This window comes from Gigantopelta aegis, chromosome 3, assembly GCF_016097555.1.
Source record: "Gigantopelta aegis isolate Gae_Host chromosome 3, Gae_host_genome, whole genome shotgun sequence".
In the NCBI taxonomy this organism is placed as follows: domain Eukaryota; kingdom Metazoa; phylum Mollusca; class Gastropoda; order Neomphalida; family Peltospiridae; genus Gigantopelta; species Gigantopelta aegis.
This window is the reverse complement of record NC_054701.1, coordinates 51212034-51238054: the sequence shown is the minus strand read 5'-3', so window position 1 is coordinate 51238054 and position 26021 is coordinate 51212034. Positions and strand designations below refer to the sequence as shown.

Below are 26021 nucleotides of genomic sequence, written 5' to 3'. Positions count from 1 at the left end.
AAATGTGTGTTATCTGCATGTTATTAAATTATCTAAATTGATACCTTTAATATTACTCGAGTTTCTTATAAGGAAAAAAAGATTCCTTTGCCAGCAACCCATTTTACAGGGTACAAAACTACCCACAAAATAATCTGAATGACAAAACCGTATCCCGTGATCAAAATCGAATATCTGCACAAGGCTAAGCCGAAAGGATATTTTAGGCGAAGTCGTGGTTGCCTCCATGATCCACTATTAGGTGCTCATCTTTAAGAGGACCGCCACACCCCTAGAAGATCAGTAATATAATGGTTCATCTCTTCTGTAGGATTGCAACTCCCAAGATTGGCTTGGAAAATCCAAACCTGCACAAGACAGAGATCAATGGAATATATACAGCTGTGGTGGCATGCCTTCATGAATCACTGTAAACCAGTAATGATATCATGTGTTTGCGGAAGATGAGCATACCCTGCCCGTCATCCGTCATGAGCACAACCTACAGGCATTAAATCCATAGTTGAAATGTACAAGATTATCACCAAATAGACGAAAAGGCATATACATGGTTAACACAGGGTTAACATTGGAAAGCTGAAGTCATCTATTTTATCAGACAGCTTTGTATAAATGCCCACGTCGTTGTGAATTTCTATGTATAGATTAAATTATAAAGCAGACTTTATACTTTCTGTAGTTTCCTTTATTTCCAACTGGTAATCTGTGATCTTATTATTATTATTATTATTATTGAATGATATAAAATCAATAATACATTGAAAAGTCAAATTAAACATTTTCGCCAGACTTTTTTGTTTTAATTTAACCAGATAACTTTATTCAAAAATGTAAAAGAAACAAAATGGTGGTAGCTAGACCCACTAAGCATAAAATAATTATGATACCTTCCACCATGTGAGCTAATATGGTTGATATTTTCTCATAAACACCAGTGTTCGGCATTTGGTCTTAAAATGATATTTGAATATTCGATGGAAATGACAAGCGAATATTCGAATACTGACTGAACAAATAAATGACGTTTTTAATAGTTTGAATTGTGTGTGCCTAAGGAACTTTTAACAGCCACTCCCCCACCCCCCAAAATAAAAAAATAAAAGTTACGACAGAAAACAAGTAAAAATCATAATGCAGTAGTGACTGGTAGATAAACTAGCTCTACATTTTGATTTTTTGTCTAATGTTACTGAATTATAAATATCAAATTATGAAAAACACTAAAACAATTTTTTTTAAATTAAATATGCACTTGGAACTAATACAGGAAACCACCAGATCAGTTTATTTTCCTCTTACCTGTTTTTGTTTTGTTTTCCCCCACTTTTTCTTTCTTTTTTTTGGTTGGGGAGGTGTTGTTGTTTTGTGTTTTTGCCAGAAAATGTAGCATTCTGACAATGCTAACAATTTTTAGCCACCTGAACAGATTCGCACTCGGACACATTACAATACATAACCAAAACACTGGGTATGTAATTTAAATAAATAAATAATAGTGCAAAGGAGAAACATAATTCATACATTAGTGTTTTGGGTGGGTTTTTTTAATAAAACAAGATTTTTCAATAATAGTATATTACACAAAATCGTTATACCTTTCATTTTAAACACGCTTTTATCATTTATGATTAGGCTTGTTCTATATTTTTAACGTACATTTTCTTCTGTTTTCAATATTTATATTTTGACAATTGAATAAATAATGGTATTGATCTGCAATACATGTGTGAGTATGACAAAGTTTACACAGCATGTTTTCTTTAGGAATGGGGCTGGACGTAGCCCAGTGGTAAAGCGCTTGCTTGATGCATGAACAGTTTGGGATCAATCCCTGTCGATGGGCCATTTGGGCTATTTTTTGTTCCAGCCAGTGCACCACGACTGGTATATCAACAGCTGTGGTATGTGCTATCCTGTCTGTGGGATGGTGCATATAAAGATCCCTTGCTACTAATGGAAAAATATAGCAGGTTTCCTCTCAAAACCTATATGTCAAATTACTAAATGTTTGACATCCAATAGCCAATGATTAATAAATCAGTGTGCTCTAGTGGTGTCGTTAAACAAAAACAAACTTTCACTCTTTAGGAATGTTAAAACATGTACTTGTTTCTAGTGGTATCTATTTCAGTTTGATACAATCTCGTCAAGTAGGTTTCGGAGTAAAATTTTGCTTTGAATAATGTATAAAACTGGCACCTAGAAGAATTTGTAATATTCGATAAACACTGTTGTATGAATTGATCACAGAGTTTTTTGTTTCAATTTATAGGATTGAAATCAACATACTGATTAGTTTAGATCTGTAATGAACTCATTTCCATTATCAAAATACTTTGTATGAATCTTAGCCACCACTATGGCACCCATACTAATAATTTATTATGAAACTAAGACATGCTTCAAATATTCGTGACTGAATGCATGTGGCAAGCAGCATACAGGACTGATCTTCGAATTAAAAAAACTGCATAATAAATCTCATTTAGTCATTTTCCCCATACAACCTAAAAAACCCTCAGATATTCAAATACTTGAAAATCTTATTAAAATATTTCGAATAGCAAAATAGCTCACAAATATTTGAATATTTGGACATAACACTAACAAACACTCCAGTAAAACAAATTAAATGAAAGGGCTTTTATAAGGCAACATGGTTCAAGTCTATTAAAATCATACACAAATACAATTAGGCTCAGAAATAAATAAACAGAACAAAACAAAAACATAACAACTAAGGCACTGACATAACAACTAAGGCATTGACATAACAACTAAGGCATTTTCAAAAGGGTGAGGTCTAGAATAAATACACATGTGTATATGCTATATTAAACAGTCTAGACTGGCACCTGCTTATTGCATTTTATTACACAGCAAAGTAAATTTGTCTAATCCTGTAACATAATATACTATACCCTGTTTACTTGTAATGATGTTAATAATAATAATAATAATAATAATAATAGTAGATTAACAAAAATAGTAGTAACACACAACTGACAGCTTTTAAAAGAGATCTGCGTTTTCTTCATGCATTTTTGGGACTATGGTTTGTTCATTTTTGTTTTGACTATATTTCTCTACTGACTGTAGGCTCCTACTTTTTGATGATTGGAGTAAATGCAACGTTTTCATCATTAAGCTAATACAAGATACAATTACATCTATATCACAAAAGGTTTGTATACAGTTTTTCCTTCTTTTTGTTTTATCAGAACAATCCTGGTTTTAGTGTTAGTTTGAGAACAGCCTAGTTCAGAAGAAAAAAAAAAATGGCAGCCATTCAACAATTATATAATGCTATTTTTTCACACACACTCGGAAGTAGTTTTGTAATGCTAAAACCTCTCAACCCTGCAAAATTACAAAAGACTGCTGTTTTTAATACCCACTTCAGTGCAACTACAAAATAATATGACCTTTATTAGTGAATTTGTTTGATGGGGGGGGGGGGAGGTGGGGAGGGGAGAGTGAGATTATATTATATTATTAAAAGTATATCATCTATAATACAACAATTTAAACTAGCTAAAACTAGTTACATTTTGCTTACAGATTAAAAAAAAAACTAAAACAAAAAGACACCCCTCTCACTCCAAAAAAACCTCTTTTAAAAACATACTCTTGAAAAATACTTTTCTGCCGCACCCCTTACCCCCTCCCATGTTTTGTATACATCCCATGACACCTGGTCTACCCATAAACATTACATAATTGTTGGACGGTCATTATAGACAGATACCAGATTGGACGAAATGCATGGTGATATTAGTGGACGAGAAATGCATGGTGATATCAGTGGACGAGAAATGCATGGTGACACTGTACAAGCATCTTCAGCTCTATGTGGAGTAGACTGTACATTTTACCTTCTCAACCAGCTCAACTAGCCTCTAGTATTACAATGCCCTCTTTAAAAGGTTATCATCTAACATAGTACATATCGACCCGTATTTCACAGTACTGCTTGATGCTCCCTATCGTGGCTGCTTATCTACAATGGATAAGGTTTCCTCTGTGTATTTATGTTTAGGTCAATCTCTTCTTCATCACAGCTTCTCTAACTATATGGCACAGGTTGGTATTTACATATTTTCTTCCTTTTGTAGTTGTTCTGTAAGCAAACAAACAATGCAGTTAAGATGAAAGTCAATTAAAAGGTGATGTCCTTCTTTAGAACTTTGTATAAACATTCACTGAACCTTTCATTTTGACTAAAGGTCAAAGAGGTCATTGGTTATTAAAACATTGAGTAATTAATATAAATAAATACTAAAATAATTTTTTTAAAGAAAGTTTTAACATATTAAATACTATGCAGGATACCACAACTTGTTTTTCTTTGTTTTGAAAAAAAACAAAAAAACAATTAAACTAGTTTTTGGGGGCAATTTTGCAGTTTAAACTGCTATTTACATTACTATGACAACAACATGTAAGAAAAGTGATAAGTGAATGCCGTATAATCTGACGTATGTATTAGGTACATGTAGATTATTCAGTGTTTTGATGTATACTCCATGCTAAACGCTATTGTGATATTGTTAATGTGGACATTAGTGCCTATTGTTTAATTATTATTATATAAGTAGCCAAACATAGTTACAATCAAGACAAATTAATTTCTGCAAAAATCGTTATGAAATTTTATTTGCTAAATTCATTTTTGTTTTTGTTTCTAAGAACAGCACCATAAAGAAGGGCTGGTCTTACCAATGATGTTGAGCTTGCACAGAGGACAGGTTCGGTTGCTGAGGAGCCACTTGTCAACACACCTGGTGTGGAACTGGTGCTGGCATGGCAGAACTCGCAGCCTCTGCAAACACACACTAGGCATCATAAATTGTGATAATTAAACATACAAAATTAATGATTATTGAAATTAAAATGATGCACTATAATTGAGTTATCTTTTGAGAATTATATATGTGACTATAGAAGCATAATAACAATAACTGGTGATAAATTATTGTGAAGGTATGTTTAGAACTGGTAGGAGCTTGGTTCTTGTCCCAGTACCAACTGAGGTGTACATGTGCATGTACTTAAGACTACAACTCCTGCAATTAAGAAATTGTCTATGACCAAACACATGCATTGGAAATAAAAATTGAGTACATGTATATTACAGTAAAAAAGGTGCTGTGGAAAATGAAAAATTCCACGACAGTCTTTACGGCACTGCCGATTGCTGTCGGCAATTGCAGGGGTTGGGACTGTGTGTTTGAGCATTATTGATGGAATTCAGGTGAAAATAAAAAGTGAAAGAAAGGTGAAACCTCACCAAAAGACCACCTTATTAAGCAAGCATCTGTCTTATTACTATACTTTCAAATCACAGTATTACTATGTCATCATTATGTAACTGTTTAGGTCAAGACTATAGGATGTATACCACCAAATCAAATCCCATAGGCAACAATAGTAACATATTCGCTAAAACTCCAACCTATCAACCAACATATACACCACAGATATTAATACTACCACCCCTCACCCTTAAAGTAAATCTGAAAAAAAATTGGGGTTAAGCTGCTCATTTCAGAAATAACGGGTATGATACCCTAGTTCCATATAAATTTGTCATGCTATTTTTAGTAGGACCCTGCGCATGTTTCAAACACAATCGTAGTTGGTACACTGACTCTAGTTCAAATTAAATTACACAAATTTATTGTCCAGATGAACCAACATGTTATCACAACAAATGCTGTCACATTTGTAACTAATGACAGGACTTGTGGTATTAACTACTCTATGAAAAGTTAGGTGCACCTCGAACTTTGACCCAACTGGCTATTATTTAGTTTAGTACTACCTTTAGACCTGATTTGTTCTTATTTCTTGCAAATCTTAAAATAATACAGATAATGAAAATCAATTAACTGACCAAATACCTATAAGGAATAATCCATGAAGTTATGGAAAATTCCATTGTTATTTTTATGTGCATGCATGTGCTGAAGTTGTGCCAGCTAAAACTATAAGACAGACTTGGCAAATGGTCATTTTGTCCCAGAATAATAAAGCTAATTATATAGGCCTCATATCTGGAGGGGCACAAACTCCAGTGGGAGGGGGCAGAGTCTCTTTGAAGGGGGGGGGGGGGGGCATAAACCAGATTTGTATCTCTATTTATATAAATTAGGACAAAAAACAAAGGCTACATTTTCATCCTCAAGTGGAGGTACAAGGTTCCGACCACTAGTCACTACAGGCCTGCTAAATGTGAATCATTTGTAACATAACACTGAATAATGTGAAAAAAGTAGGTCTACTAGGTCAGGTCTGGTAACGTTTTAACATGCATATACATATATATGCCACTAGAGCTTCATGCACACCTGTCATGGACTTAATCTCTGACTTTCACCACTGACTAAGTCCGGGCCAGGAGGAGGGGGCGGGGGGGGGGGGGGGGGGATAAGTTTGAGGTGGGCAGAATTTGGAATAAAATTTAGAAGTTAGGTCAAGGGACCCAAGTCCAAAAAAGCTGCATTTGATGCATGTCTGGACAAAAAAAATTAAAGCCAAAAATAAATTAGATTGCTCATCCAAAAAGGTTTTAAGATGATTTGAGCAATTTAGATGGGCTACCAAAGTAAAGTGTGTCGGACTGTTTACAAAAATTAAAATAAACATAAAATTTTAAACCCCGGTCAAAAAGCTTAAAGTCCGACTAAGCCCCAAAAAGGAGGATACCTGTCCTAGGAAAGGTTTGGCAGAACTCATGGCGAGATGATTGCGTGATCAGCCAGGAACTTTGGGAAGATGTGGCACTCTCCCCCGAAGTAAGGTTGGGTAATCTTCCGGAAGTATCAGCCTAATAATCCGATGGACGATTGGATTATCCATGTCTGATTTCAGCAGTCCTTGCTGATACACCCCGTTCTGCTCAGACGTCAAGTGGAAGGTGCGACTCTTCTCAACGTACTGGAACTGGTGCCACTCCTGATCAGATGGTGTTGGTCTCCAACTCTTGGTGACATAGGGGCCTGGCAGATGGGAAGTAGCAGTAAACTCCCCCTTGAAGCACTTGCGGTACCATCCAGGAAGCTTGTCACAGGTGATCTGCCAAGTAGTGGGTTGGGTGTCAGACGGGTCCTGAACCGACACTTTCCTCTTCTTGGCATCCCACTCTGCACCAGCTGTCGCAACAACACGTGGAGATGCCGGTGGGCTGGCTTGAGCTGACAACACTTTAACATGCGCTGTCTCCATCGGCGTTGGTGCTGCAGGGGGAGGGGCCGCCACTGCCAGTTGAGCTGACACTGTTTTTTAGAGGAAACCCGCTGTCGCCACATAGGCTACTCTTTTATGACAGGCAGCAAGGGATCTTTTATTTGCGCTTCCCACAGGCAGGATAGCACAAACCATGACCTTTGTTGAACCAGTTATGGATCACTGGTCGGTGCAAGTGGTTTACACCTACCCATTGAGCCTTGTGGAGCACTCACTCAGGGTTTGGAGTCGGTATCTGGATTAAAAATCCCATGCCTCGACTGGGATCCGATGGCCTAACCACGACGCCACCAAGGCCGGTCATGTTTGATCAGTATCCCAGTTGGATACTAACATTTCAAAATCTGGTATCCCACCTAAGAATTTAGCATCCCACTTTTGGATATGATTACCTGACATTCAAATATCAAGCAAGCCAATTTTAATTTTAATAAATAATTTTAAAAAGGCTGTATTGGTTGAAAACATTTTATAATGGCACCTTGTTTTTCAGTGTTTTTATCGACTTTGGAATTACTAGGCCTAATTAAGGAACACTTAGATTGGAAGGAAACATCCCAACAAAAACAATATTTTCCCCTGTATTTTTACTACACTGCTATTGCTCCAGTGTAGCATTAGACTGGGTACGAGTTAGGAGAAATATTGTTACGGTGTAGCATTGGTTTGGGTACGAGCTCAAAAATACTGTTACTTAACTTCGTCCGTAAATGACGACTTTCATTGTTTCAACGAAAAACTCAGGATTAAAAAACCCCATCATTATATGGTATCCTGGCGGGATACTGGGTTTTTGAAGTCTGGTATCCAAAATTAAAATCTGGTATCCTCACGATATCGGGATACCATTAATCTCGAACACTGAATGCTCACTAAAGCTAAACCTAAAGTCTGAACCAAATTGTTAACAACTAAGATAAATTACTCTCCTACCTTTTATAATTACCATTAAATTTCCCCAAAAGTTTTGTCCAGACACAAGTTGTGAAAAAACCATTACAGTGACACAGATTCCACATATGAGACTGTAATGATATCACCAGTATCGACTTTGCTGAGATCGTATAGGCCAAAATACATACACTCATGTCCCCTTTGTCTGTGCGGCACAAAAGTCTGCGCATGTTAATTACGTTACATTACGTCTTGAAACAAATGTTGGGGTATGTTTGTAAACAAACAAACAACGTTAATTTACGGTAATTCATAAAACCATTGTTAAAACAACACATCTTGATTGTGAATATATGTATAAAACTGGTAGATAACAATTTGATTGAAAATAATTAACCCTGAATTAATGCACTAAAACTATACATTTGTCAGCCTAGATCAACGTGTTTTTGTATCACCTATCAATACGTGTCTTTCCAACGCTGTAATGATCAACCTTGTATATCAACTTACACAAGTTGACATAGAAACTTCAATACATACCTTATTGTAATTTATGAATCCATAAATGAAATGAATGTTTTATTTTATCTGTTAACGTAAACATCCAAGCATACTTTGAATTTCCCTCCGAGTAACAGAATGCAAAATTGCTGCACACAGACTTTGAAGTTAGCACTTACAGCATGGCCTATTTTAGCTACAGTCTGTTTCAAAATTATCACTGATTGTCCTGTATGTCTAACGAACACTATTTGTGCTCATTTACAGTTAATAACAGACAACGTGTGTTGAATAATGATCAAAAGTTTTGACTTTTTTTCTTTTTTTTTATATTGTCATTTTGTGTTGTCCAAACTAAGAAGCATGGGACACCATTTATATTTATCTCATTTATGTAATCTAATTTTTTCTGAAACATACTATAACAGGAGTGTTTGTTGTTTAGAACTTACAAAAAACTCTGATCCCTTATTTGTTTACTATTTCTGTAAATATTAGCGGCAGATGTGGTTGTTTTAATGTTTGCTGTGCAGACTTATGTGCCACCATGCAGGCCAGTATATTAAAATACAGGGAGGTCCCACTAAAAATGCGCTCATTACTCGAGTTTAAAAAACATTAAAATTAAAATAACTTTCAGTGGTAACACGTTTATTGTTCCGTTGTACTGTGGCGGTGAAACAGATATTTTTAAAGAAAGATTTTAATTTAAAAATATATCACAAATGCTTAGGTGTGCAGACTTAGGTGCCACCAGTGTACAGTTTTCTGCCGTCTGCCATTTTGCTTTTTTATGGAATACTCTTCAAGAGGGGTGAAAGCCTCCAAAGTAATTAAAATAAAATCAATGTTCTCTTGTGGTATCTTTAAACAAAACAAATTTAAATTTGTTTTAATATGACATCATCACGTTTCCTTTTATATCGTAACATGTTCTGACTTTGTTAGATTAAGTCATATCCTTTCACCTCTCTTAGAGAGTATTCCATAAAAAGTCAAAATGGTAGCCGGCACAAAATTACATGCTTTTTGCCCTATACGATCTCAGCGAAGTCGATATAGGTGACATGGTTATCATCTAGTATGTGGAATCTGTGTCATTGTAATGGTTTTTTCAAGATTTCTGTCTGGACAAAATATGGCTAAAATCTAATGAAAAATCAAGGTAGGAGAGCAGTTTATTGTAGTTGTTAACATTTTGGTTTGGACTTTAGACACAGCTTTAGTCACAGGTGTATTTTAGGCCTAACTATTCAGTTGATTTGACGAACATGTCACTTACGAGGTGTTCCCAATGTCTAGTACTCAACAGATAGCACTCCATGTTAATTAGAAAACTAATACCAGGAATCATTTTTAAAAATGGGTCATTCATCATTTTGTGGGTGGGGTTTTTCAGACTGTATAGTTATCCCTGTAGGAAATAACGTAGCAACTGCTAATTTTCAACCCTGGGTTACTACATTTGTATTTGTTGATAAAAGTGTTTATTTGGCTTAATTGATTCAATAACAGTGTAACAGGCTCACTGAAGCTTGCCTGTTACACTGTTACCTAAACCTTGACAGATAACCGCAATATTAAAACAATGGTAGCCTCATATTCTATATACATGTGTACTGACATCCAAAAGAAACTATACCAATATTCTGAGAGACTACTGGAGATAAAACTAAAGACATGTATGTTGCATGTTTAAAACATATACATGTGTATATTCACGAGAGTGGTGTTTTGGTATGTCGGGAACACAATTTTATTCCATAAAAGCAGAAAGATATTTAACCACCATTTTATTTTGATTATCCAAATTATAAAGGAAATTAAATCAGTTTTCTTGGTATAGTTTCTTTTGGACATCATTATATATATTTAGTAAGCATTTAGAAAATCACCTGTTTGAGGAAGAACTTTTCGAGACAGATGGCGCAGGTATCGTGTCCAGTGTTAGCGTGGGCATGGTACCTGCACGTCTCCATCATCCGCAAGGCTCGGTGAGCTAGCTGACGCAGGGAAGCCTGAAGGAGAAACACAAAACTCAGCCAGAACGTCAAGTCACTTCAAAACTACACTATTTTGTGTTGAAAACTAAACTCAGCCAGAATGTTAGGTTACTTCAAAACTACACTATTTTGTGTTGAAAACTAAACTCAGCCAGAATGTTAGGGTATACGTACTTCAAAACTACACTATTTTGTGTTGAAAACTAAACTTATCTAGAACATCGGGCTACTTCAAAACTACCACTGTTGTGTGTTGAAAATTAAACTCAGATGGAACATCAGGTTACTTCAAAATTAAAACATTGTCCATGTAGAAAACAAAAACTCAACTGAATTGTGATGTTTGCACAAAACTAAAACAACTGTGCAATGCCACATAGTACATGTTTGTACATGTACAGGGCTCAATATTTAATGCCAACTGTCATTCTCTTCATGTGTTGGTTATGTATTTTTCAAAACATATACACTGAAAAAAAAAACCTAGCTATCTCACTAAAAATCAGTTAATTTAAAATACATTAATTTGGTATGTCATTGTAGTACAGTAACATTGTAAAAGTGTTAAGATTATGCAACTCGTTGACTGTGAAAATATAATTGACATACTGTAACCAAACGTATTTGAGTATTTGATTTACTTAGGCCACTATTATTTTTGCAACCCCAACACCCCACCATGGGCCTCTTAAGGAATTGTTCCAGATGGGAGCAAGATATGTAATGAATGAATGAATGTTTGTTTAACGACACCCCAGCACAAAAATACATATCGGCTATTGGGTGTCACAAATGGTAAGTATATGGAAATATTATTTATATATATTTGTGTAAAACCACAGTGTAAGGAGCTGTGGGGGGGAAGTATCATACAATATATAAAATCAAGTTAAGTATATGTTAAAACTTTGTATAGAAGTCAAAGTGTTTTAATAACTTTACAATTAACATTGGATGGAATTTAAATGATTCCAAAACATTTCTGTTGCCAAATATATCATTTCTTGTAGGCTTGAAATGATCACACTCCACCAAAATGTGGCGCACAGTCAGTGTACACTGACAGTGTTCACATTGAGGAGGAGGGTTCTTCTTTAAAATAAATGAATGCATCAAATATGTATGGCCGATGCGGGCACGGCATAAGACTACTTCATCCCTCCTGCATCGCCTGTAGGATGACTGCCACTCTCCCAGGACTGCCTTGACAGAATGAAGCTTATTCGCAACCGCACCGTCCCAATCATCTTGCCAAGTCGAAAAGATATATTGGTTAATATGAAATTTAAAATCACTGTAGGAGACACCAACATGGACACGGGGCAAGTTCAAAGCAGACTTGGCAGCAACATCTGCCTTTTCGTTACCCTTAATGCCAACTGCATGGCTGGGTACCCAACAAAATATAACATTTCTATTGGCAATTGATAAAAAGACACACTTTCGTATCACCATCGCAACTAAGGGATGCTCCAATTTCATGTACTGTAGAGCTTGGAGACAAGAAAGTGAGTCTGTAAAATAATATACTTGGATGCACATGAATCCTTAATCTGTTCCAGGGCTTTAATGATTGCCCAAATTTCAGCAGTAAAGGCAAGATATGTTGTCACTTAATATTAAAGCATAGGCATGGTTACACATATGCAGGCATGGCGAAAGTAAGGGGATATTTGGGGAGGGGCTGATCAATTGACATTTTCTATGGGGCCTCGAGAACATAAGTCTCCCTGGAAAATTGAAAACCAGATATTTTTAAATGCATTTTCCTGCATTCTACAAGTAAAATTTATTATTACAAATACTAACAAATGCAGCACTAAATTTGCAAATGCATTTTTACGATGTGTATGACATTTGTATATAACTGTATATGCTGAATATATAAATAAAGCATGCATGTACCAAATTGTATGATCAAATGAAACAAGCATTTTGAGAGCACTGCTAAAGCAATACATGTCCCCTACTGCATGGTCCCAACAATTTTTCGTATCTCCTTATCAAAGGCCATAACTCTGAAAAGGGGTTAAATCACCACGAAACTTCAACTTACTTGATCTGTAAAGCTATATACAAAAGATAAAGCTATATACAAGTTTTCATCTCGATATTTCCATGCATTGTAAAAATGCTGAATTTTTTTTTCACATCTCCTAAGTTCAAGGGCCATAACTCCGTTAAAAATGGGTAAATCGCCATGAAAGTTAAACTTGATCTGTAACAGTACATGATAAACCTATACACAGATTTTCAACTTAATATCTAAAGGTGTTCTGGAAAAAATTCTGGAAAACACATTTTCACATATTCCTAAGTTCAAGGGACATAAATCTGTCAAAAATGGGTAAATCGTCATGAATGTCAAGCTTTACAGTACACTATGAAACTATATACAAAATTTCAGCTCACTATCTCAAAGCCTTCTGCAAAAAACATCCGGAAAGCATATGTGGCACAGACGGTTGGATACACAGACAGACGGATGATCAGACAGAAATGAAACCTATAGTCCTCTCCGGTTGGACCCGTAGGGGACTAACAATTACTTACAATGAACAACTTACGTGTACAATCCAATCAAATAATTATTCCAGTTACCATTGCAAATAGGCCTATCGTGAATAACAGTCTAATTACTATGAAAGACTTTGCATAAATATGTAGATGAATGCAGTTTTGACTCATTTGGTAGCACGGGGCGAGACGTAGCCCATTGGTAAAGCGCTCACATGATGCACAGCTGATCTAGGATCAATCCCCATCAGTGCATGGGCCCAATGGGCTATTTCTCGTTCAAGTAAGTGCTCCACAAGTGGTGTAACAAAGGCTGTCTGTCTGTTGGATTGATTGAAACATATTTTAATGCTTTTTAAGGAACAAATAGATTAGGCACAAGTTACACAACTTACTAGGCCTTCTCCTACTTCTCTGTTGGATACGGCATATAGAAGATTCCTTGTTGCTAATCTGGTATCAGCGGGTTTCCTCTCTCATTATCGGTGTCGTCAACCATATGTATAACAGTACTTAAAATGTGTTGAGTGTGTCATAAAATAAAACATTCCTTTCTTTTTTATTTCCTTTGGCAGCGCATTTTCGTCAATTCTAGAGGGGAATCAAAATGGGGACATGCTTGTGAGGAAAAGTTTGAAAACTTGATGTTCTAAAATGCAATTTCCTGCTTTCTACAAGTTAATGTTGGTAAATGCCTGTTTTCTGTTGCCTGTAAAGCTAACATATATTTTAACTGACAAATATTAGTCAAAAACAAAATTCAATTGACAAATCCATTGCCCGCCCCCCACTGCAGATGCCCATGGTAGGGGTGGGTGTAGCACGAGTTCTCTGACCGTAAGAAAGTAAGATGGACATTTGCACAGTTATAACACTCTCCATGAGCAGAGTGAAATAACAGTCTAAATGTCTGTCTTGCTGTCTTGTGGTCAGAGTACTCAGGCTTGATATCATATAGAATAAAGTGTAAATTCTACTATGTGGAACAATTTAGGGATATGTGGATGAACATGAGCGGAGAAGATGGGAGGGAAGATGGATCAGGCTTGAAGAGTAGATTATACTACATTTGAATTTAATTATCAGAAACATTTAGTGATATGTGGCTAAACATAAGAGGGGGGGGGGGGGGGGAGGGCACAGATGCATGGATCTGGCATAAAGAGTAGATTCTACTATGTGGAAAATTGGAATTTTGTAAAAAAAAATAAAAAAAACAAAAAACAAAAAACAAAACAGAAAAACAAAAAGTAATAATATCAATAATTTTTAACAAGAGTGCTGGTGAGCTGGTGAGGTACATAATACACCCGTCAGGAGTTTGATGGAAAACCATATGATGTTCAGAATATACACAAATTATTTGATTTATTTGTATCACAGTGACCTACAAATGTAGTAATTCTATGTAACACACCACCATCCCAAGTTGTTCCTACATGTGAGGTTTGATGGTCCTATATGCAAGATATGATCCAGACAAGGATTTACTGTTATGTGCAGTAGACCATGAAAAGTAGGTCACAGTGATCTAGTAATAGTATGCGACACACCACCATTCCAAGTTGTTCCTACATGTGAGGTTTGATGGTTCGGTATGCATCTGTATAGAAGATATGGTCCGGACAAGAAAAAGTTAACAGATGGACATACAGACGGACGGACGGACAACGCCATACCACAATACGACCCATCATAGACGGGTGTATAAAAAGTGGAGAAAACAATTATAGGGGAAGATTTTTCTGCCCCCTAAAATTTGGCGCTTTAGGTCTGGGCCTCGTCGTCCTGTACACTAATACGGCTCTGATTGAAACTGAAGAATTATTTACCTATAGGTAAAATACAAACAAAATGTTTGCCTTACATTTAATATACCTACAAGAAAAAAGGAACAAGATATTTAAGAAATTCGCAACAGTCTTTTTTTTTTGCACAATAGCAACTGCATAAAAAATAAATATATATTCATTATGGAGAATAAATATAATATTAATAGTACATGTACGGTATATACATGTACATGCACAAACAAATGTCACAAACAGAGATGCCACTGCTTTTACTCTGTAAATATCTGATGGTGTGTACAAGCCAATGACACTTTCAACTTTTTTCTCTTTTTTTTAAATTTATTTATTTATTGTTTATGAAAATTTGAATACCAAATTTTCGTTTTGCATACCGGCAACCTTGAGCTTAAGCATTAAAAATGTGTACATAATATACAAACACTGATGAATAGGCTGGTCTGGAATGGCTATAAACTGACTGCTGTTATAACTCACTATTAAGACTGGTAGAGCTACATGTCAGCACCTGCCTACCTCAAGTTCCTGGTCAGCTGTGTCCCACTCGCCTTCCCTCCCGTGTGACTTGAGAACCAACAGCATCATCAGCAAGCAAACACATGTATAGAAGAAATTCCAGAATAACCCAGGGTCCGCCTGCAATGAAGGATCAAATGTGACATTAACCCAAGCCTTTACAGCAGACCATGAAAACCTCACACACACTGACTGAAATGTGCTGTGCTGTGTCCAGTTCAGATCAACGTTATTGACCCACTTTAGGATATACTTTGAAGAGTAAACTGTAACAAGTAGATATGCGCATTCTAAATGGATCAGTTTTAACAAATTACTTTTTACCTATTCCTTTCTGTTTAAGAAATTATTTATTATAGTATTTCTCTGGTGGAAAACTTAAAAACATATACACATAATATACATGTATGTATTGGATGTCACACCTGACTGTTGAACACCAACAGAGGAAATCAGAAACTAATGTGCAGTCAGTGTTTGTATTATGCAGTTGTGAACTCTTTTCTTTGGTCATAAAAAAAAAAAAATTATAATTTAGTCTGCATATACTGAGAAATTTGATTGGCTCATACCAAAATATGTTTTCCATTCCTCTTAATCATTTTAAAGTGAACAAATTTTAACTGGTGTACATGTATGTCAACCAGTATGCTTTCAAAATAGAAAGAAAAAGAATGTTCAGTAGATATTGCATATGGTTGTCAAACATTGTACATTTGTATATGATGTGAAAAATAATAAAACAAATGTATATAATTATACTGATCACATCTTAGGCAGACACTTTTCAACACTGTTGCTATGTTGCTCCTGAAAAAGCATGCATACAGGCCTTGACGATAAAAAATTTCAGTTGTAGCCTGCCGGGCTACCAGGTTATGAAATCTGGTATCCCTCGGTAAAAACTAGTATCACCATAATTTTAATACAAAAATTTAAGAGAGAAAAAAACCAAATCATTTATTTTTATTAAAACATGCTGTTTTAGGTGTTTACGCATCTTGTTGATTGTGTAGTCATTGGATGTGCATGGTTGACTCCTCACCTTTCCCTCTTTGCTTTGTTCATCTTTGCCCAGACAAACAATTCCTTCAAATTCGCTGTAAGTGCTTCGACCACTGGGTCTACCGCATGTCGCCCACATTGTTAATGTAGGAAACTTCTGTAAAAATATATATAATAGTTACATGAACAATGCATGGCACATGTTAGGTGCAATGTTTAAATGGGGAAAATGGCATTAAGTTAATTTCACACGTAAGACATTTTCCCAGTATGATTCTTCTGAATATATGTAATAATTAACTAGGAAGTGGTTAGAGAAAATATGGGATAATTTGTTTGTATTTTTACACATTAACTAGTACTATTTTATAAAATACATTTGACAATGGTTTGGAAGTTGCACATACATGTATGATGCAATGATGTTAAATATAAATTAAATATTACATACATTATTATATATTATAGTTATATAATACCATAAATATATAAAATTATATTTCTGATCAGTTATTACAATGAACACGCATAATCCAACAGTTCATTTTCAATTGGTAATCTTAAAATAAATGTGTTTTACTCCATTTTGTTATGAAAATATTTGAATTTGTTTCTCCTAAATCAGTTATATTCTTAAAATCATGGTCATACCACTAGTTCCCGTTGTGTTATGTTTACAACCACCTTAGCCTTCAATTTGATGTTGCTGAAAATAAAAGATTAAATTTTAAAATTTTATTTTTTAAAATAAAATTAATATTCTCCAAACAAAAATCCCACAAAGAGATATAACCCCACAAATAGATAATCACATTTCAAAAATTAACCTACAGATGTCCAATGTATTTGTATTTTAATTCAACGCCCCTAATATTTAGGACTTCCAGTGCACAGTTTTAGAGTAAAGAATTAAATGACAATCACATACATGTACTCTACATGTATATAGTAAGCCTGATATCGTCAATGAGCATAATTAATATAAAACAGATTACCGGTAAAACAAAAAAATTATTTTGCAGTCTCTGTGCTAATACATGTACTATTGTTATTAATTTAAGTTACTAGTATGACAAATCTGACATTCTGTTGTTAAGCACAAGCTAACAGTCCCATTTCGACAGATATGTACAATGATAAACTGACATTACAAATTAATGTTTATACTGACTTTCACTTGAAAACATTTAGTGAAGTATATCTCAAAATTAAACCTGAAAAAAACATATAAATCTGTTTGCTGTGTTTTTCTGTTTATTCATAACCATTTTAAAAAATACAGAACTCTCATAAAAAAAACCCACCTAAATATTACATAATATACTATCTGACATTTATTACAAGTCTCACCTAAAAATGCACACTAATTTTCCAAACACCAATACAATGCATGTTAAGGATGAAATATTATGTTTACAAAATCTGCAAACACTTACATTAAAAGTAGTACACACAAACAGTTGTAGTTGTAGTTATGGCATCATTAGTGTTTACCACTATAGGAGAAAAACACAATTTGGCATCCCCAACATTCTATATATATATAAATCAAAATTACACCTACTCGGTTCCCTTTATACGGAGTTCTAACTAAACATGGCCACCCTACACAAACATTATTCCCTATCTAACCATACTTTCATGACTACATTGTATCTGATCCCTAAAGACAAAAGCTTGTTGAATAAACAGCTAGTTTTTAATGTGGCACATCCCTCTCTCCCTTTGAACTTATAGTTCCACTGTACAACTGGATTCTGGACCACTACACCTCCCTGCACCACCTACTGGTATAGGAGGACTACCACTTTCTCAGAACTGGCACAACAGAAAAATTAATGAAGCATCTTCACGACTGCATAGATCCCTGCAGTTATCTTGCCATGTTGAAAAGATATATATGTATACTACAATGTAGTCATGGCAACCTAACTATAAATAAATAATTATCTATTCTAATATATATATATATATAATGTTTGTATTAGTAATTTAAAAACTACTTATTTTAACAATTAAAGTTAAAGTTTGTTTTGTTTAAGGACACCACTAGAGCACATTGATTTAATAAGCACCGGCTATTAGATGTCAAATATTTAGTAGTCATCAGAGGAAACCTGCTACATTTTTTTTAATAGTGCAAGGGATCTTTTATATGCACTAAATTCCCACAGAGGAAAGTCTAAAATAATAACAATGAATCTTATATAATGGGGGAAGGATCGATTTACCTCAGTCACGTGAGTGCTCGCTTGAGGTGCTTGTGTCACAGGATCGAACCACCTCGGTGGATCCATTCAGTTGACTGTGTTTTTTCTCGTTCCAACCAGTGCACCATAAATGGACAAAGGCCATGGTATATGCTTTCCTGTCTGTGGGAAAGTGCATATAAAAATCCCTTACTGCATAAGGAAAAATGTTGCAGGTTTCCTCTGATGACTACAAGTCAGAAGTACCAAATGTTTGACACCCAATAGCTGATGATTAATTAATCAATGTGCTCCAGTGGTATCGTTAAACAAAAGAAACTTTTAAAATTGTTTTTCTATCTTGTACCATCATCATGCAGTTGACTATAGCAGTTGATATGATTACCTCATGAGTATAGACAGTAGCGCAGTGACGTTTCCAGAGTCGGTAATTATCACAATGGGCTGGGCAAACAACTGTGAAATATCAAGCTGGAACATAAAGTTAAAAAAGGTTTCCCTCAAGATGACCATCTGATAAAAGTTCACCCAATGTATCAATTATGACCATACGAAATAGTGTGAACAATTAAATCACTACAGATTTGTTTTCTCTATTTTTTAAAGGAATCCTGAAATCCCAATATACAGTGAAACCTCTCAAGACAGGACCCTCTGTAAACCGGAATTTCCTCAAAACCAGATTTTTTTCAGAGTCCCATTTTAAACCCAGTACAGAATTGAAACCCCTCTAAACTGGATAACTCTTACAACTGGATATTTGTCCTGGTCCCAAGGGTGTCTGGTTTAGATGGGTTTCACTGTAGTAAAACTTTGAACTCATAATCTCGGTTTCATTATATAGTTAATTGTATTGTAGATAAAATATTAAATGTAAAACTTTGAACTCATAATCTCGGTTTCATTATATAGTTAATTGTATTGTAGATAAAATATTAAATGTAAAACTTTGAACTCATAATCTCTGTTTCATTATATAGTTAATTGTATTGTAGCTAAAATATTAAATGTCAAACTTTGAACTCATAATCTCTGTTTCATTATATAGTTAATTGTATTGTAGCTAAAATATTAAATGTCAAACTTTGAACTCATAATCTCTGTTTCATTATATAGTTAATTGTATTGTAGCTAAAATATTAAATGTAAAAGCTTGTTTGATTACAGGAAACTATTTTTTACCAATATTTATATAATAAAGAATTTGTTGTGTAAACGAGATTTAATATTTCAGTGTGTATTTAATTTAAAAAGTCCAGTTCCCCCATAGCTCTCTCCCAAATGGGTCTTAATATTATTAAATGTTTAGAAAGATGCAAGGAATTACACAATGCTCAATTTTACATCATTTAATTGTTGACTGGCCCCTATAGTGAATACTTTTAATTTACTCTGCTTCTATATAATTACCTCTTTAAAAATTCTTGGGTTCAAAGTAAGAATAATTAATGCAGATGCCCCAAACATAATGGCATTCTTCACCTAAACAAAAAGAGAATATAAAGCAGACACACACATGCATGTACATATAATTATCCTTAAATATATAGGTAATAAATATATTTCTACACTGATAATCGGCACCATTTATTTACATATTCACAATTTTGGAGTAAAGAATTTTCAATATAAATGTATAGAATTCCTTTTTTTATTATTAGACAAATTTTTAAATATGTAACACTTGCTTGACAAATACCCTTTTCCTCCCAATAACAATTCACAATGCAAAATAGAAATATCAAAATGTACATGTATATAGTATTGTTTTTGAAATGAAACTAAAAAGTCCCATTTGTTTTGTAAAATGATACTAAAATTACCAAATTAAAAATACCATGGGTGACAAGTCCAATTTTAGAAATAAAATCATGTGGTACTCAGATAACAATCATATTTTTAAAATGTTAAATACACCACTGAATTATATGTAATTTTTTTAATACGATTATTTTTAAATGGCTAACAGTAATGGACTCACTCTGTCTATGACTTGTGGACAGTCAGCCGAAGTCCCGTTATCTGTGAGATCTCCACTGAGATCCTCGGCAAAATAAAGAACTCCAACCCAGTCCTTCGGCAGCCGTGCGAAACCCTTCTGATCATCATGACCACAGTCTGAGGCCATCTGTTGAACAATGGAAAACAAACTCAACAAAACACAGTCAATTGAATGGGTGCTCTCCATTATATTGCTGATCAATAAGGAATCAAGGATGCCTCAATAATATTCTTACCAGATCTCACCGTTTATGGGGAGATATCACCTCTTATTTAGAGCTGGGTGGTATACCGTCCGATTTACCATACCAAGCAAATATCAAAATATAGTCATTTTGGTACTGAATTTTTTTTCCCTGCCATTTAGTAAGCACTAACAAATATATACCTGATGAACACAAAATAGCTGAGAACAAGAAAGAGATGAGGGCCTTGTGTTCAGAATTTAATTTTATTTAGATGAAATTAGCAGGTTAGACTTAACTCAGGCATGTATTTAAAGCAGAATATACCATAAATACTACTCAATATCGGTATCAATATTGTATCAATACCAAATACTGTACCGATACCGAGCTAGATCACCCCCAAAAATACCAATACCGGACCTGAAATTTCAATACTGCCCAGCTCTACTCTTGTTCCTCATCACATGTGCAGGGTGGGGGGTTGGGGGGGGGGGGGGGGGGGGGGGGGGGGGGGGGGGGGGGGTGTCATGTCCATGAATATACACAAGTGAAATGAATTTGTACAAAGGAACAATATTCATTTTGTTTTAAAAATGTATTACATTATTGGGTGTTTCTAATTCAGGATCACATTCGTTTAGCATGTCCTGTTTATACGAAAGTACAACTCTGTAGAACATCATTGAGTAAAAAGTGCTGAATTCAGCTGAGGTAAATTTTTATGGGGAAACGTTAAAACCAATATATTGTAATTGGGCTCTTTATTAGTAAATGCTACTCATAGTACTATGTGTACTGTCAGCATATAACCAGCATCGTAGAATATGCGCTAACTTGGCACACTAGCTTGCTGCTGGGATGCACAGTAGATGTCCACTATTTCAGCAAGTCTGTCTGTGTGAAGGTAACGGAAAAAGCCAAAGTTTGTAGTGCATTTCTTATTGTTAGTGCTGGCAAAATGTTTTCTGTTCCCTGAAGCTATGGATTGTTTCGCTGATCACTCCAAATGTGACTCTCGACAATTCCAAATTTTGGCATTTCAAGCAAAAAATATTTAAAATTTCTTAGTCCACCCATATTGGAAGTTACAAGAGTATACCAGTGAGATACATGATACACCAGACAAAAGTAGGTTGTGGTGACCTATAGTCCGTCCCATCATTCTATTAAAATGTGGGGGTTTTTTTAAATAATTTCAGTTTGGTTTGACGTAAGAAGAAAAGTAAAAGTATTTTGGAAATAACACAGAAATACAATTTGTGTGTGCAATTTACAAATCAATCGGCTCGGAAATCAATAACTTGTAGTAAATTACATAGTATGAAAAAAATGTGATCCCTGTGGAATGGACAACAGTTCTAATTGCATGCAAGGTTTGATGATCCTAGATAAATTGGTAAAGAATGAAGATATGACCCGAATAAGGATTTGCTTTAATGTGCAGTAATACATGAAAATTAGGTCACAGTGACCTACTTATGATGCGCACATACCACCATCCCAAGTTGTACTTGCAACCAAGGTTTGATGATCCTATGTAAATTAAAATTAAAGTTTCTTTTGTTTAATAACACCACTAGAGCACATTGATTAATTAATTATCGGCTATTGGATGTCAAACATTTGGTAATCATGAGAGGGAACCCGCTACATTTTTTCTAATGCAGCAAGAGATCTTTTATATGCACTTTCCCACAGACAGGAAAGCATATAACATTCACTGTAGGAAATTTATGGAAGAATAATTTCAATTTGCAAGTTTTGTTTCATAACTTTTCTATACTCTTGTTCAGTGACATTATTGCTATATCAAAAACATTTTTTTTTAAATAACAATAAAATACAATAGAATATGTTATTGTTGTCTGTCGAGTAATAATAATAGCATATACACAGCGGTACAGAAATGGAAAATATTTAACTAGTCTACTGGACCAGAACCAACTAAAATTTATTAGCCCGACAAAATTTCTAATATACATATATATACTCAACAACAAAAGTTTAGCTAATGTTAAAAGAAATGGCGTAACATTTATAAACTAACTTATTTTTGTTAATTAGTATTCACATCTGAAATGTTTACCATTTACAAACAACACAAACTCATCAAACTCTGCCTTAACACAACAGGAGGACCTGGTTTTCTTTTAAGTTTATTCAACCTTGGCAAATTTAGGCGTCATAAAAGATATTGGCTAAACTTTCGTTGTTGAGTATATATATATATATACACATGTATATATTATAGATATATTGACAAAACATTAAATTAAGAACACTTGAAAAGTGATCAATATCACGTGACAAACGAAATCAAAAAGACAGAAAGACATTCGGACTGGTAGTTGCATTTTTTAACTCATCATCAGAATGTTTACTCGCATTTGACGAGTGGGCAAGTACTTTTTGCTGCCCAGTATACACTTAGCATAATGAATAGTGAACATTCAAGGATACATGTATTGTAAATTTATTTTATATAATAATTTATTAACTTTTACATCAACTTTACATACATTGGCTAAGTATTATCCTCATAATTATCATTCTAATTTTCATCATTATTTTTCAGTCATTACGGATGGGTGTTGTCTCTTTACTCGAGTTCAAGGGGCTGTTAAAGCTATTATTGTTATGTTTCGTTTGTTTTTGATATGGTGAACATAATATAATAGGCCTGTCATGCTTATTTTTGATACACAAGTGACAATAACCCGAATCAACCTTAATCCGTTTAATTACATTATTTACGGTACGCGAGTTGCCTTCTCTTTACCGTTTACGTGGGGCTGTTCAAAATTTATTTTCAAAACAACTTTTCAATCTGTTTTCGACACTTGCGATATATGTGAGCATGTCTTAAGCATAGCTGAGAACAGAAGTGCATCGTTACCCAATGTATCTTCCCTTCGGCATGTTTAGCGCTACCAACTCCGGCCAGCCAGCCTTTTGCATGAGCTGTCAAACTTGACACATCTGTTTGCAGATGCTGTCGCTTCGAATGCACACTACCAAATTTGTCCGCTTCACGAAACTCGACACCAGCAATTCTATCAGATGAAGCAGCCACTGGGGCTAAGACAAGAAAATATAGTGTGATAATTCCGCATATCCCTTTTTTGCGTGGCTGTTTAACAAATAATAATAATATGTACAGGAAAACACAGGTCAAATGACCCATCTTGCTGTTTACATGTCGGTTTTAGTCGATTATACAGACACAAGTTGAAAGCGGCATTAACGTTAACCAATATCGAGACAGCTCACGGAAATTCTCAGGGCATGGTGTTTATTTATAAGTGTTAGTGATTTTTATGGGAATTTGTACTAGCTAGTTCTTCCCGCCCCGGGGTTGCTCACTGGCGAAGTCAGAGGCCAAATCCGGGGCGGGCGTGCCCGAACCTCAGTTGGATAGGGGCACGCCAAAAAGTTTCCACATCCACTAGCTAGTTTATAGCTAAAACCACCGTGATCCGCTTATCGTCATTGGGATCTCCACGAGTACTCGAGCACGGGCCGATACTAGCAAGACTCGATTCCGTTCACAGGATAATTTTAGCTTAAATAATAATCGATATAAATTACACAATAATTATATGATCATGCGTTAGTTTCTCGTTTTAATTTGGCCGTCTGTCCGTCATAACACTGAACGTATCAACAGTTTCTAAAATGATTTGGCATCCATGTTCAGCGCTGGAATTATAATGCATAGCCTAATACTATTTTACTTTATTCCTTAGTCTCGTAATCATCAACTGTAAGTGCCGGGTACTCGGGTTCGAGTCGAGTTTGACCTTTGAGTACTCGAGTCCAATATTTTGGACTCGTGGAGGCCCTAATCGTCATACTCAGTGGCATATGAAGGTGTCAAAAAGTGTGAGTGTGTGTGTGGGGGGGGGGGGGGGGGGGGCACACTTTTATATTTACACACTTTTACACTATTATAAAGCAAATATAAAGCGAAATATCTGAAAAGTAGGGGGGGCACATGCCCCCTCCCCCCCCCCTCTTCGTACGCCAGTGGTCATACTACATAATTATATCCTATCATCAACGGAAAGAAGGATTTTTTTTTAACGACACACAAAGTTTTAATTATGGTTAGGGCCTATATGGCGTTCGTAACAGAAATAATTGGATGGGAAACCCGCTGCTGCCACGGTATAGACTACTATTTTCGATTAGCAGCAAGGAATCCTTTGTATGCACCGACTGGAACAAGAAACAGCCCAATGGGTCCACCGACAAGGATCGATCTTAGGTCGACCGGGCATTAGGCGAATGCTTTACCGTCTAGGACATTCATTTTCATTTATTTTAACTTATGTTCGTGTTTACATCCAATTAAGGTTCAAGCGCGCTGTCTTGGGCACATACCTCAACTATCTGGGCTGTCTGTCCAGGACAGTGGGTTAGTTGTTAATTGTTAGTGGTTAGTGAGAGAGAAGAGGGTGTAGTAGCCTTACACCTACCCACTAAGTCGTTAAAGCTCGCTCTGGGTGGGAGCCGGTACCAGGCTGCGAACCCTGTACCTACCAGCCTTATGTCGATGGCTTAACCACGACGCCACCGAGGCCGGTAATTTAGGGCAACATCCCGCCCCATTTGTAATTGGTGAGAAAATCATCCACTCATTAAGCGTGAATAGTAGTCTTATTATTGTTTCTTTGAACAGTAGACAAAATAAATATAATTATGTAGACAATACAAGCCTTGGTAATAAATAAAATTAACGCTAAGGCTACTCGGCTTAATAATTTACTATAAGAATTTAAGGGTCAGACGATATTTTCGACATTATTTTCTGAATGTCAATTATATTAGCTAGACCATAATGTCACGCATGGTACTGTTCCATTTTGACGAAAGTGGGTCTAAGCAACCCATAAATGAATTAAAATCCACTGTCATTGACACTGTCGACTAGTTCTAATGGCGAAAACATGCTTACATTTGCACGTAAATTAGGGCGAAAGCGAAAGGTCTGCTAAGTGCCCATAACTTGCTTTTTCACAAAGCGCTTCATTTGCACGCTTTGCACGTGTATTCCATGTTCCCAATGCTGAATTTCCGTATAATTGGAGCTTGCGTTCGTGTACGGTGCACACTCCAAATTCG

General features: G+C 35.4%; 1 protein-coding gene across 1 annotated transcript; it reads right to left on the bottom strand.

The window, feature by feature from the left end:
* Window positions 1-2628: 2628 nt before the first annotated feature.
* On the bottom strand, window positions 2629-24100 carry LOC121368202 (RING finger protein 215-like). The gene is made up of 10 exons (XM_041492834.1): window positions 23794-24100; window positions 20690-20836; window positions 20119-20190; window positions 19094-19179; window positions 17150-17204; window positions 16539-16655; window positions 15494-15613; window positions 10542-10664; window positions 4720-4822; window positions 2629-4120 (listed from the first exon to the last, which is right to left on the bottom strand). The coding sequence occupies exons 1-10, from the start codon at window positions 24079-24081 to the stop codon at window positions 4092-4094; spliced, it is 1140 nt and encodes a 379-aa protein (XP_041348768.1). The 5' UTR covers window positions 24082-24100; the 3' UTR covers window positions 2629-4091.
* Between the last annotated feature and the right edge of the window lie 1921 nt (window positions 24101-26021).